We start from the raw sequence: 14,599 nt of genomic DNA, 5'->3' as shown, positions 1-14,599 counted from the left end.
GGTCAGGGATGATGGGAGTTGTAGTTCAAAAACAGCTGGTGGCACAAGGTTGGGAAACACTGATCTAGTCCAACTCATGGGCGAGTTAAACTCATGGGTGTAGCTAGGGAGCAGGGGGCAGCTACCCCCCCCCAAAAAATCAATACTTAACTGACCAATTGTATCAGATAACTCACCCCCCAAAAAAACATAAAGCCTGCCCCCCCTAAAATAAATCCATGACCCAACTCCCTGCAATGCAGGAATCATATCTGAAGAATTCATGATAGGTGCCCATCCAGCCTCTGCTAAAAAAGGAGTGTCCATTGCTTTCCAAGGCAGCTGTTCCACTATCAAACAGCTCTTTGTGTCAGAAAGTTCTTCCTAACGTTTAGTCGGAATATCCTTTCTTGCCTTTTGAATTCATTGGTTCCTACCCTGTGAAGCGGGACGCGGGTGGCGCTGTGGGTAAAACCTCAGTGCCTAGGACTTGCCGATCGTATGGTCGGCAGTTCGAATCCCCGCGGTGGGGTCAGCTCCCGTCTTTCGGTCCCAGCTCCTGCCCACCTAGCAGTTCGAAAGCACCCCTAAGTGCAAGTAGATAAATAGGTACCGCTTTATAGCGGGAAGGTAAACAGCGTTTCCGTGTGTTGCGCTGGTGTTGGCTCGCCAGAGCAGCTTCGTCACACTGGCCACGTGACCCAGAAGTGTCTCCGGACAGCGCTGGCCCCCGGCCTCTTAAGTGAAATGGGCGCACAACCCTAGAGTCGGACACGACTGGCCCGTATGGGCAGGGGTACCTTTACCTTTACTTACCCTGTGAAGCAACAGAAAACAAGCTTGGTAGGATAAAAGTTACCAGACCAGGTCTGACCTGAAGTCTCCAGGTTTGCCAGGTGGCAGATGAATCTCCAGATGGGTGAAAGTGTTTTTAATCATCGTCAACAACAATAACAACAACAAGATTGTGCATGCAGTTTGCAAACTTCAGTCCCGCAGATGCTGGCTGAAAATTATAGCGGTGATATTCCTGGTGGTCTGATGCCCTCCACTTCCCTTTCCCAATTAATCTCCGTCTTCAGGGCGCTCCAGTAACATCATCAGGGATTGCTCCCAGGTCTCAGATTTGGGCCCTGAAATCTGAGGTTCTGGGATGCTCCTTACCTGGCAGTCCTAAGTAGGAGACATTGGCCCTCTCCCATATATTCAGAGACCATCCAGGCAGCATTTTTATTGTGCATTTGTTTATTTAAATGTTTATAAATCTTTATTTTCATATTGTATATTGCAAGGCAATACACCATCTAAGAACCCAATACAACCATTAGAAGAATAAGAACATCAGACATATCAATAAAAAATAAAAACTGATTGGGGTATTATTGTTTTGTTTGGATTATGTATTTTGTTTTTTAATCTTATTTTTTTGTTTTGAACTGCCCTGAGATCTATGGATGATGGGCAGTATACAAAGTTTGATGATGATGATGATGATGATGATGATGTTTGCTAAACTATGCATTTTAATTATGTTTAATTGCATTTTTAAAATTGATATTATTCTTGTTATGTCACTGCGCACTTTTATTTGTTTCTGAACTGCCATGGTGTCTCTTCCTAAAATGAAAGGCCGTATATGAAATATTTTAAATAATTTTTCTGTGTGATAAGAGTTTTGGCTCAAATCTCCATATGCCTGTGTGCATTCAAAACGTTGGGTTACATCCAATGTTCATTCTACTCAGAGTGAACTCATTGAAATCAATGGACATGGCAAATTTTAGTTTAATGATTTCTGAGTAACCCAAAATGCCATTATAGCTCCTAAAAAGCTGTCCTCCATTCAAACTCTTCTTCTTTCCTAGCTCTGCTCCTTTCAGAAACCTTTTGGAGGAGAGGCAGAGAAACTGAACAAAAGCCAACCAAGTTACCCATGACAGCACTCGCTCCCCGCAAAACCCAGGCTCAGGAAGTGGCCTTATTCCACCCCAGCGCTATGCCCTAGTGGAGGGTATTTTGCTACGAATGATGAAATCCCCAACTTAGTTCAGACAGAAGATGTGTCTTCTCCCTCCTTCCTGCCTCCGCCCCACACCCCTCGCATGAAACAGTCCCCTGATCAAAGCTGCGGGAATGACTGGCACACAGTAATGAATACCCATCCATCCCGAGCTGAGAAAAAGGGGCCCGCATCGAAGGCAGGGCCTTTTCTTCACAAGAGGTTTTCCCAGCTTGAAACTCCACTGTCTGTCAACTCCAATGATATGGCTGGCACTGGGGCTCTTTCCACTGTATTGCATTCTTTTATGTTTGTGAGAGTGGGGGTCAGAGAAGAAATTCTGAAGAAAGAACTGAAATGAAACTTTTAATACTGTAACATTACAGAAGCCAGTGGAGGGCCCAGGGTGAGGATACAGCAGCATGAGAATAAAAGGGGGAAAGTGGGGTGGGGAGAAAAGAATGAGATTAATAATATGAAAACACACATGCACCAAACAGAAAAACTCTGTATTATAGTCAGAAACTTCTGGAGCATGGCAGGGAGAATCTTGCTCACAACGCCACAAATTTAGAAGCTGCAGGCAGGCTGAAGATTACATTTTTCCTTCTAAGCTCTGTAGCAACAAGAGGAAAGACGGGGGGGGGAATATTTGAGGAAGCTTTCCTCACTCTATTACTGTAACACAAAAAATAAGAAGAGACTACAGGATGATGCCAGTGACCCATCTACTCCAGCATCCTGTTCTCACAGTGGCCAACCAGATGCCTGTGGGAATCCCGCAAGCAGGATCTGAGCTGAACAGCACTTTCCCTTCCTGAGGTTTCCAGCAACTGGTATTCAGAAGCACCCATCATGGACAGAAGCCATTGATAACCTTCTCCTGCATGATTCTCTCTAATCTTTTAAAACCAGTGCTTTTTTTCCAGGGGATACTCAAGGGTTCACTGTACTGGCACCTCTCTTTTTTTGGTTAAAAAGTGTGGCACTTACTGTAACAACTTCAACTTCATGGTGAGTACTGGCACCTCTTTTTCTAGTAAAAAAAAAAGCACTGTTTAAAACCATCCAATTTAGTGACCACAACTGCCTCCTGTTTGAGCAAGTTCCATAGTTTAACTATGCGCTGCATAAAGAACTTTATTTTATCTGTCCTGATTCTTCCAACATTCAGCTTCACTGGATGTCCACAAGTTCTAATGTTATGGGGGGGGGGACTTTTATTATCCTCTTTATCCATGCCATGCATAAATTTGTCAACTTCTATCATGTCACCACTTACTCAGCATAGGAACAGAGGAAGCTGCATTATACCAAATCTGAACATTCATCCATCTAGCTCAGTATGCTCTATGCATTCCAGTGTTTTGGGCAAAGAACATTGCCAGCCCTAACTGGAGATGCCAGAAATTGAACCTGGGACCTTCTGCATGCAAAGCAGATACTTTTCCACTGAGCCACAACCCTTTCCCAACAGCCCTCCACTCCTCTGTCACATTCCGGAACCTGGACGTCACCATTTCATTCCATTTGCTAGGACTGGCATCACCTGTAGATCCAGCAGCCAGGACAAATATGCCATCCATCCAAAGGAAGGGCTGATGTCGGGAATAAGTGGATCTTTGTGCCAAATTCAGTGGGTCACTCCTTATGTTCTTAAGCAATGCAGGAACCACTCACTAGAAATTTTAAATCCCTCTTTTTTTTTGTCTTTCGAAAAGAGAGGGGAGAGACAGAAGCTACACAGGAGATAGTGTGAAATCCATCTGTTCTTTTTATCTCCTCCTCCTCCTCCTTTTGAATGAGGCTTTCTTCTTCCTTAATTTGATCCGTGTTGCTATCAGCAAAAAGAGCACTGAAAAGCCATACATCGCATTCAGCCAAAAGCAGATAATGGAGAAAAACTCATAGCCGGAAGAATTTCATACGCCGGTGATCCAATCTATCCTTTTCTTTTTGAAATGGAGAGTGGCTACTTGAGAACAAAAAAAAACCTGATTCTATAGATTCACCTGACTACAGGTGAACATTTGCCCTAACTGGAGGGCATTTTGCACACCAGATAGCATCCTCTTCCGTTATTTAGAAAAATGAGGCTGGGTTTGTTTGTTTTTTTTAAAAAAAATAAGAAGTCTAGTATCTGATTGGCAGGCCAACCTGAGAATAAATAAATTTGTTATTCTTTCAGGGTAGGTGGGGGGGGGAGCAGATATGAAGTTGTAAATCATGTAATGAGACTGAAGGCACCTTCTTTCACCTTTGGTGGACCTGCCCAAAGATTAAAGCCTTTTGGGAAATGATTTATAATGAAATTAAGAAGGTACTTAAATGTACTTTTCATAAGAAACCAGAGGCATTTCTCTTGGGCATGGTCGGCCAAGTGGTGTCAAGGAGGGACAAGATTTTTTTTATGTACGCCACTACAGCAGCAAGGATTCTTCTAGCAAAGTATTGGAAGACACAAGAATTACCCACACTGGAAGAATGGCAGACGAAAGTGATCGACTTTATGGGACTGGCAGAAATGACTAGCAGAATCCGTGACCAAGAGAAAGAGACGGTGGAGGAAGATTGGAAGAAGTTTAAAGTATATCTTAAGAACTGTTATAAAATTGAGGAGTGCTAAAATGTCAAGGGGAAGGAAGATGCAGAATTACAGCTGAAATTGTTTGATGATTTAAGGTGAAACTGAGAAAGATAACAAGTTTAAATTTAATTGGTAAAAAGGGTTGCTGAAAAATTGTAAAAAGAGGATGCAAAAAGGGTGAGGTATGGGGAAGTCTGAGAAAGGAGGTTTATGAAAATGAGGTTAAGAATTTATATTTGTGTGTTTGTTTGTATTTGTTGATGTCTTTACGTTGTTGTTGTTGTTTTGTTTTAAAATTGGAAAATTAATAAAAATTATTAAAAAAAAAAGATATGAAGTTGTAAATCAACATAGCGTCCCTTTTCAAATGCAACGCTAAATGATGGTTTAGCATTACATGACTGAGCCTCAGGCTTGAATGATTTCTCCTCCCCTCTCCTCTGCTTCTACTTTTAAACTAACCACAGCTCCCCATTTTGTCAAAGTATGGGAGAACACTATGGTTTACAACCTTGACTTGTTCAATAACCATAGTTCAGACTATTCATTTCCCAAGACTGGACATTACAGGGAACCATAGTTAGTTTAAAACTGGAAGTGGATGCTTCTAGTCTTTTCCTCTTGCAGCTATGGCAGAGGAGGGCAGTGCGAAGTGTGCATGTTACACACCTAGGGTTACTTTAGAGATGGCACAGGGGAAAGATCACCAAAGAGTTGTCGTTCTGTATGCTCCAAAGGCAAGTGCTTAAGAACACTGATAAAACAAGGAGCTTAAGTTTCAAGACAATGGTGTTCAGGTTCTGTTACCCACAATGGAACTTCAAAGGGGAAAACTTAAGTTACTCCAAAAGAAGTTACAGGAGCACTCCAAATCATTTGTTCGTGTATGTACACAGAAACTAGTAGATCTAGCTGAAAGATTTGAATAGATCATTGTAATACCTAATCATTCATATTTTCTAAGATTACTGTACAGTGGTACCTCGGGTTACATATGCTTCAGGTTACAGACGCTTCAGATTACAGACTCCGCTAACCCAGAAATAGTACCTCGGGTTAAGAACTTTGCTTCAGGATGAGAACAGAAATCGTGCTCCAGCGGCGCGGTGGCAGCGGGAGGCTCCATTAGCTAAAGTGGTGCTTCAGGTTAATAGCAGTTTCAGGTTAAGAACGGAGCTCTAGAACGAATTAAGTTCTTAACCCAAGGTACCACTGTATAAGCTTAGAAGGTAATATTAATCATATTAGAAGGGGGCATGGCTATGAGGGGGTATGGCTATGGCTATCTTTAAGGGATCTGACACTTCTGAATTTGCCACTATGCTACTGGGAAGAACCAACCACTGATTTCTACAAGGGCAAGGCAGACACTAAGAAGGAGGAAGATGACAGCTGCTACTATACCCTAGACTGGAAAAAGGCAGGTGTGAGCCGGTCAAGGGCAGACTTAGACCAGTGAGGCAGTGGCCCATCGGGACTTACAGACTAGCCTCCAATGCCTAAAATGGTTTGAATGGCAGAATATCAGTTCTGCAAATAATGATGATGATGATGATGATGATGATGATGATGATGCATCCCTTGGCTCTAAGGGTCTAGTCACTGAAAACAGGCACCCTAAGATGACAAGAGCATGGCTTCCAGTTTCAGTTTTGCATTATAGCTACCCACAGGCCTGGCTGAGAATTGGTGCCAGAATCCCCATGTTGCATACAGTTTGTCTCACTTGCTTGAGCTATCTAGTGCCATTTGTTCAATAAGCAGCACCCACACCTATATGTCTTGGGGTATGCACAGTTTGGAGAGGTGGGTGGCCTTTGCCTTTCAGCCAGAAGACTGAACAGATGGTCTTCTTTGACTGCTCTTGCATTTATGGTGCTGAGTTGGGGAACCTCTAATTACCATAAATATTTTGTACAGTTTAAAGCTGGTAGGGGGGAGATAGGTCACAGAAGGATTTTCCTCCCTTTTTGGTGTGACCAAGATTGGACAAAAATAGATGTTCCCAGTTCGCAGAAGAGCTCTCTCTGCTCTCCACCCAAACCAAAATGAGCTTGTCACCCCTTCGGCATGTCATTTGTCATCAAGCGGTGTATAATTATAATGGACTTTATTGACATTGTAACTATGAGTGCACAGGTGGTATTCATTTTCAGCACTTTAATTGAAGACAATGAAAGATCTTGTAATACGGAGCCGACATGGTGGATTAATCAGACTAGACCTCAGCTTTCAATAGCCATGACCTTCAGGTCATAAAATTACCGATCAGGAGTTTAAAAAAAAAATTATGATACAGAAGTGGAATACTATTGATTTCTTTTATTTTTAAACATAGAGCAAATGGAAAGATGAACTGGCTTGCTTAGTTTTCATGAGGATCCAAGGAGTAAAGCTCCTTGATGGATACTAATAAGAGGTGCAAATATAAATTGTAATCCTTGTGTCACATATTGCACACAGAAGCAAAATTTGCACAGGAATCTACCACTTAACCCAAACTGCCATACCCCAGCCTTGAAGAATGAACACACATGCTTGGAATTCAACTCAATTTCAGTGAAGCCGATTTCATATAAACGGGTTTAGGTGTAGGGCAGGGACAGCCCAGAAGCTGAATAAGGCCCTTGCTATAGGCCATGACCTCTCCCTAGGCCACACCCCTTCTCCCTAAGCCACACCCTCACTAGCCCTGTTTTGCATCCTCCTTGTGTCAGGACTCTGCTCTTGAATAAATCTATGTTGGCCATCATTATCTCCACCTTGGACCTGGCTCCTTAATATTAGCACCGGAATTGTCTCAAAGAACATGATTCTGAGGCCATGGAACTGAGGGGAAATAATGGAGAATCACAAATCATACAACCTGCAATGCTGCTCATGGTGGCTTTATGATCCATTCATGCTTCAGTGTTCCTTGCAAGCCATCCAGTAAAGCTAAAAGTTGGAAGATTCGGGAGGGACAACAAGAAGTCCTTCTTCACATAGCACATAGCATTTGCTACCACAAGTAGTATTGATGGCCACCAACTTGGATAGCTTTAAAAGAGGATTAGACAAATTCATGAGAGATAAGGCTATCAATGGCTGCTAACCACAGTGGCTGTGTTCTACCTCCACTGTCAGAGGCAATTGGCCTCTGAACACCAGCCACTGGGAAGTGCAGGTTTGTGTGTTGGGGGGGGCAGCGGGGCTGTTCTGCTAATGGCCTACTTGTGGGCTTCCCAGAAGCATCCAGTTGAGCACTGTCATGGGCAGACTTTGGTCTTTCAAATTTCAGAGGCGCCCTGTGCGAGGTCAAATTGTTGCACCTCCCCCACTTCCTTTCTGCTCAGTTCACAACACCATAGTTGTGATGCCCTGCAGCACTCCCTAGGCCTGATGCCACTGCAACTAAACTGGTTGTACTGCCCTAAATTGTCCTCTGTCACTGTGAGAACAGGATGCTGGACTGATGGGTCTTTGCTGTGATCCAGCTGCAGGGCTTTTCTTAACTGAATAGATTATGCCTGGACTAGTCAGCATCTCTTACCTAAGAACTAGAAAAGGCTGTGTCCTTGTCTCTAAAGGGGTTTACAGTTCTGCAGCAGTGTGGACAGAGATTTCATTGTCCTTGTCAAAGGCCCATTTTTTGTCATCAGCTGCACTGAAGAGACAACAGACAGTCTGACTGCTGTTTTACTGGAAAACCAAGTACCCTCTCTTACTGCGGCCCCTATCTCTCATCCATTGTCTTTGAATCTCCTGCCTTTCTGAGGCACCCTGCCCCATTCAATTTACAAGTCGCAATGCTTTTATTCCTCTGGTTACATTCACTTCTTCATCCTGTCTGCTTCCAACTGGAGAAATTAATCTGAATGACTGTGAAAAGGGACCTAAGCTGTTCATGAAATCATTTCCAAAGTAGGGGCTGCTATGCCAGACCCCTTCTGGGATGTCTCTGTCCACCACGGTGAGAAGGACAATTCCAGTCACTGCCAGTTCAGGAAGTGGGAGAAAAGTAAAGACAAGGCTGAAACAAATGTAAAAGAGGTAGCAACAGAGACAGTGGCCATGTGCTCTATTTTACAGATGACACTTTCTATTTGTAGCCCATTCTAAAAATTAGAAGAGCCTGGCTGCTGGATCAGTCCAAAAGCCCAGCTCTCCAGCATCATCTTCCCACAGTGGCCAACCAGATGCCCCAATGGGAAGTCCTCAAGCAGAATCCACTAAGGATGGGGAAGGTTTTAGTCCAGAAACATCTGGAGGATATCATATTGGCTACCCCTACTGAACCTCATTTCACAAAGAGAGCTAGGAAGGGAGGCAAACACATCAGAACTGCTCCAGTTGGATCCCAACACCACTGCAACATCAAGTGCCATGTTAGCCCAAAAGGGCCAAACACCATGAGAACCTAAGAAGAGCCTGGTTGCCAGCATATGTCTTCCAACATCCTCTTCTCACAGCGGTCTGGAAAGCAGGGTATGAGTGCTTTGCCACTTGTGATTCCCAGCAACTGGTATTCAAAGACATAGGCTGTGTCCATATCATCTTTAAAGCACATTCTACTCCCATGCAAAGAACCCAAGGAAATGTCATTTGTTAAGGGTGCTGGGAATTGTAGCTCTATGGTATGTACATAGCCATTTTGCTTCTGATTCCCTTAAGAACTACTGTATATGAAGGAAGAGCAAGGCCCATTAGCAGTTAGCACCAGGACAACAGACTCAGCAGGCTCACATGTCTCTTGGTCACAGTCCTCCCAGCTGTAGAGATATATAATTCTATTCTAAATTTTCGCCAGTAAGTATGTAAACCAGCATATGCAAAAGTGAAGCACACCTGTGCCTCCCCTTTCTTTGTGTGTGTGGCCTCCCTAGGAACAGGATTAGGAAAATCCTCTTGGTGCTCAGCAAGCAAGCATGCTTGACCCAGAAGGAAACTTTTATGGGAATCAGAAAGTACAGTACCATATGACATGTTCCAGCCTATGATAAGGAAACCTGACTGCTGGACAAGCAAGGGAGAGATTTCACAACAGTTTACAAAAAAGAAGCTGCTGCACCTCAGTAGTAAAGCATATGCTTCTCATGCAGAAAGTCCCAGGTTCAGTCCCCAGCAACTCCAAGTGGGACTGAGAAAGATCTGTATATGAAATCCTGCAGAGCCACTGCCAATCAGAGTAGGCAATACTGTGCTAGATGGGCAAGTAACCTGATATGGTATAAGACAGCTTTCTATACTCCTAGAGAGAAAAAGAGAACATGACCAAACACAAACCACATGGAGGACAAAGCTATCAATGGCTACTAGCCATTGTGGCTATACTCTGCTTCTACAGAGGCTAAATGCTTCTGAAAACCAGTTGATGGAAATCACAAGGGGGAGAGTGCTATTGTACTCAGGTCCTATCTGAGGGCTTCCCATAGGCATCTGGTTAACCACTAGAACAGAATGATGAACTAGATGGGCCATTGGCCTGATCCAGCAGGCACTTCTTATGTTCTTACAAAAAAGGAAGGAAAGCCTCAAAATGATACTGAAAAGTATATGAAATATTAGTCTGTTCTAGATGGGTTCCCAGTGCTCCCTCATCCCCCAAAAGACCAGTTTTGGCCTCTGGGTGTACTTATTGTCCCAGCCTGCTGCAGAGATATAGTACCACACTCTTTTATACTTATTATATGTATAATATACATATTTTTGCATGCAATTGTTAGTATGATTTTGCATATTAGTCACACTTTTTTAAAAAATACAAGAGATCGCCTGTGAACAAAACTTTTTTTTTTAAATAAATTTTTTATTAATTTCCAAATTTATAACATACACAAAAACAACATAAAAACAAACACAAAAAATCATAATTTCTTAACCTTATTTCCATAAACCTCTTTTCCCGGACTTCCCCATGCCTTCCCCTTTTTGCATCCTTTATTTTAAACAATTGTTCAGCAACCCTTCTTAGCCAATTAAATATAAATTCATTCTCCTTTTCAATTTCAGCCTAAACTAAACACAATTTACCGCTGCAATTCTACGTCTTCCTCTCCCTCAGCATTTTAGCACTCCTCAATTTTGTAGTAACTCTTAAGATATATTTTAAACTTCTTCGCCTGTGAACAAAACTTGAGTGGGTCGAAACAGCTAAATTCTGCATTTAAATCCGTATGAAAGATTCCCTCTTCATCCTTGCAACCAACTGTATTATCTGTATCTGCTGTTCAATAACCTCCAGATAACCTTAATGCTCTTTACCTTTGTGGACAGGAGATCATCCATCCCAAATGTCATGGCTTTTTGTTTCCAGGAGCTGCAGTAAGTTAAACATCTATTTAAAAAATGTGTTACCTGTGTCAGAATATGGCTGCCATGTTGAGCCCTGAGCTTGACACCTGGCGTGTTTGGGGGAGGAGGCAGATGTTTTCTGATAGCGTTTCTGTTGCCACTGCATCGAGAGCTACACCAGCCGTGACCTCTGTGCACTCACCCTTGACTTCTTTATCAAGTCCAAGACACACAAAATGTCTCGCCTCCATAGCTGTTCATATTCATCAGGGGCTGGTAGTTCTGACAAGTCAATGCTATTGTGGGGGAAGATTTAAAAGAGAGAAGAGGAGGGGGGATCACTTTCATGCCATTGTTGTCACATTTAAAGCGGGGGGGGGGGGAGCAGGCACAATTTTCTTCCTGCATCAGAGATGCTGTTTCCGTGATGAGGAGGGCAAAGTCTCTCTGGCCATACAACTGATCTGGTGAGCCAAGCATGGCGTGCGCGGAAGCAAGGATGGGTTTTCTGGAAAAGCTGGTTATGACAACGTGTCGCGAGCCAGACGGCCTTTTCATAACTGGCTTTCAACAGAAATTCATTTATTCAAATGAAAACCACACCAAGGCAGCAAGCAGCTGGCAAGTGTGTGCGCTCATTTCAATTCTAGGTGTTTGGCTGGTGCGGGAATAGGACTGGAAGAATGGCTGGGTACAAACCATACATTTAGAGCACATTGCTTTTTGCCCAAAGAATCCTGAGAACTGTAATTTGCTACGGGTGCTGGGAATTATAGCTGCGGGGGTAAGCTATAGTTCCCAGGATTCTTTGGAAAGAAATAATGTGCTTTAAACATATGGTACGTATGAAGCCACCATTTCTAGTTATGACTGAAAATATTTGGAGGCTTGAGGCAGAAAATCCAAATAGCACACTACACTCCAATGGTGGTTTGAAAATATATTAATAAACTGATAATTTGCTACCCCTTCCTGGTGCTGCCACCTCAAGTAGACTGCATCATCACACCCAAGAGGGGCGAACCCTAAGCATTTCTGAGCTAACTGTAAAACAATGCTTATATTTTAGTTACATTTTTATAAACTGGGAAGGGCCATAAATTGGTAATAATCTGTTCTGCATGCAAAAGGTCCCAGGTTCAATCCACAACATCTCCAGATGGGGCTGGGAGAGTCCCCTGTCTGAAACCCTGGCAGCACTGCTGCCAGTCAGTGTAGACAATACTGAGCTAGATGAAACAATAAGCTGACTTGGTATAAGTTTGCTTTTAAAGGGTACATTTTGACTTTTATACCTCACCCTTCTCCTTCTCTCAAAAGCCACTATCTGTTTAGGCCTGGCATAGGCAAACTTGGCCCTCCAGATGTTTTGGGACTACAACTCCCATGATCCCTAACTAACAGGACCAGTGGTCAGGGATGATGGGAATTGTAGTCCCAAAAACATCTGGAGGGCCGAGTTTGCCTATGCCTGATTTAGGCCCTCCGGTGAATGAATGTGGAGGAAAAGGGTTGTCACCAATGTTAGTTCTACTCACACTAGCATTAATTGACATGGCTAAGATAGGTTCGTTAACTTCAGTAGGTCTACTCTGAATAAAAAGCATTCCACTTAGCAAAGATTCCAACTGAGAAAATCTTTTGAGTTTGGAACTTCATTTACATCTGTCCTCTCACCACCCTTCAATTGGATATTATGTTGAAACACTCATCCAGTCAAAAACATGCATTGCCAGAGAGCAGAAATATCTTGGATAAGCTTGAGGTTCAACTATTTAAGCACATAAACCCACACAAAACTCTACTCTTAGTAAAACTTATTTGGCTCCACAAGCTTTCAGCTTCAAAACTAGTTTTGTAAAATCATACTACAGTACAGTATTTATTTCCATTTACAGTATAGACCACCCTTCATCCATCAACAGTCCTAGGGCTGATCACAACAACAAACACATACCCAACAAATTAAAATTCAAAATCACAACAACCAAGTTTTATGAAGCCAAACCAAGTTTTATTATTGTTTATAACCCATGGCCATTACAATATAGACACAAAATACTTATGTGTAGAACACAGAAAAGGGTCATCAATCCAGTAAAACAGGTATAAACCCTGAAAATAAGCAGGATTTAAAACATTTGTTTAGTTAAAAGCTCCCCTCGATATTTAGCGCTGATCTGACTCAGGGAGAGTTTGTGCAGAGTAATCACTGAATAACCTTATCTTCTAGTCAATGTCAATGAAGTTTTCACCCACTCACACACCCTCTTGATCAAAGCAAAATCAGTTCCCCATAACAATCCCCCAACCACGTTGAAGTCTCTCCCTTTGCCAGTCTGCTTTCTGCTACTGGCCCTTTAAGGAGCTGGCACGAGGAACACGAGGCAACCGTTGCGAAATATTTGCCAGCTGGCGCGCCTGCGGGCTGAGAGCTGATGCGTTTTCCCGCCCAAACTGTGGTGGCTGTTTTTGTGTAACGGGACACGATTGCAGAGAGAGGCAGTGAAGGAGAGCACCTCCTTTATATATACACTTTGCATGAGGAAAGAGTGTTGTTTATTCAAAACATACATATAAGCCCCATTGTCTGCCAAAAAGAAAGGAAGAAAGAACAAAGTCTAGAGTGTATTATTATTTTTTCATTTATGAATTGTTTCCTATAAAACATCCTGCAGCGATTTAACAATAAAACTGTACAAACTGAAACACATGAAAGGCTAATAAAAATAGCACATGCCCTGTCCCCTAATGTAAACTTCTGAGCGAAACATACACTTTTTTCTCTCTCTGAAGAGGTCAGGGGTATGTACGTAGTTTCCCCCTTTCTGTTTTTTTTCAGACCTCTTGTGATTATTGTTACCTCAGAATCACAAATGCCCTTGGTTGTTAACAGAATACAGTATTAAGACAAATACACATACACAGCTGTAGTCAGTGCTAGTGCTACTCAAGAGTAGACCCATCAGAATTGCTACGGATCTCTTGGACCGGGGATTTGTTGGGGGATTTTGTTGCTGCTATTGATATTTTTTGTATATTTATTTTTGGATCTTTTGTTTTATGTGCACATTATTCAATTTGGTTGTGTTCTTTTTGATGCGTTTTATTTATTGTTTAGTTTTATTGTATTTGTAATTATGTAAATATTTTCATGTTGTCAGTTGCCTTGAGTATGGCTTTAACAATGGAAAGGTGGCATACAAATAGTATCTTAACACCTTTATGTAAATTCTGAGGCAGCAAAAAAATGATGTAAATAAATAAATTCACAAATACACTTGGGGTATACAAATTTAGCCTCCACCTTTTTCATTTAATCTTAAATATATCCAAGGTCAAGCTCTGAATGGTGCTGTGACTCTTGACTGCCTCTCCTCACAGACACTTGAAATGGGCATCTGTGATTAGTACCTCATAATTCTATTTCTGTGAAGGATTTACCTCAGGAGTCTCCATTCTGTCAGTCTTGGTACACAGAGATCAAGGTTCATTACTTAAACCTACCTGTGTTGGATAGGTAGCTGTTGTTCTCATATACCCTTTTTCATATACTTTTCATTTTCTCAGCAAAAATGACAATTTTAATCTCTCATCATAAGCTCAAACAATATTTTCTTCCTCAGACACAGTGACTTCTTGCTTGCTCTACCCTAGTTTTGGCCCTCGTTTTGGCCCACTCCATATTTAATAATCTGGAATAATCCAGAGAATCTCTCTTCCCACTGAGCTTTTTTTGCTCAAGGTACAAACAATTATAA

The 14,599-nt window shown here is 42.3% G+C and overlaps 1 protein-coding gene and 1 long non-coding RNA gene across 13 annotated transcripts in view; one reads left to right on the top strand and one right to left on the bottom strand.

The window, feature by feature from the left end:
• Positions 1-246: 246 nt before the first annotated feature.
• The window catches only part of LOC307202566, a 14,630-nt gene continuing 277 nt past the window's right edge, over positions 247-14,599 (bottom strand). Inside the window, exons 1-4 of one of the 5 annotated variants that reach the window (XR_013832931.1) lie at positions 14,346-14,455; positions 10,902-11,134; positions 792-2,594; positions 247-412 (exon numbers count right to left, since the gene is read on the bottom strand). This is a non-coding gene — a long non-coding RNA (uncharacterized lncRNA). Of the gene's footprint in view, positions 413-791; positions 2,595-10,901; positions 11,135-13,059; positions 13,183-14,345; positions 14,456-14,599 lie in introns of those variants that run through there. The other 4 variants (XR_013832932.1, XR_013832933.1, XR_013832934.1 and 1 more) reach the window with 4 other exon arrangements.
• The window catches only part of MEIOB (meiosis specific with OB-fold), a 22,079-nt gene continuing 20,663 nt past the window's right edge, over positions 13,184-14,599 (top strand). For 2 of the 8 annotated variants that reach the window (XM_079952590.1, XM_079952589.1), the window contains exon 1: positions 13,360-13,643. Coding sequence is in view for 2 of the 8 variants with exons in the window: in XM_079952585.1 (XP_079808711.1) it covers positions 13,277-13,300 (24 nt within the window). In the remaining 6 variants the exon portion in view is untranslated. Of the gene's footprint in view, positions 13,315-13,359; positions 14,584-14,599 lie in introns of those variants that run through there. The other 6 variants (XM_079952585.1, XM_079952582.1, XM_079952592.1 and 3 more) reach the window with 6 other exon arrangements.

Source organism: Podarcis cretensis, assembly GCF_951804945.1.
Source record: "Podarcis cretensis genome assembly, chromosome: 14".
NCBI classification, from domain to species: domain Eukaryota; kingdom Metazoa; phylum Chordata; class Lepidosauria; order Squamata; family Lacertidae; genus Podarcis; species Podarcis cretensis.
This window is presented reverse-complemented; position numbering and strand designations above follow the sequence as displayed.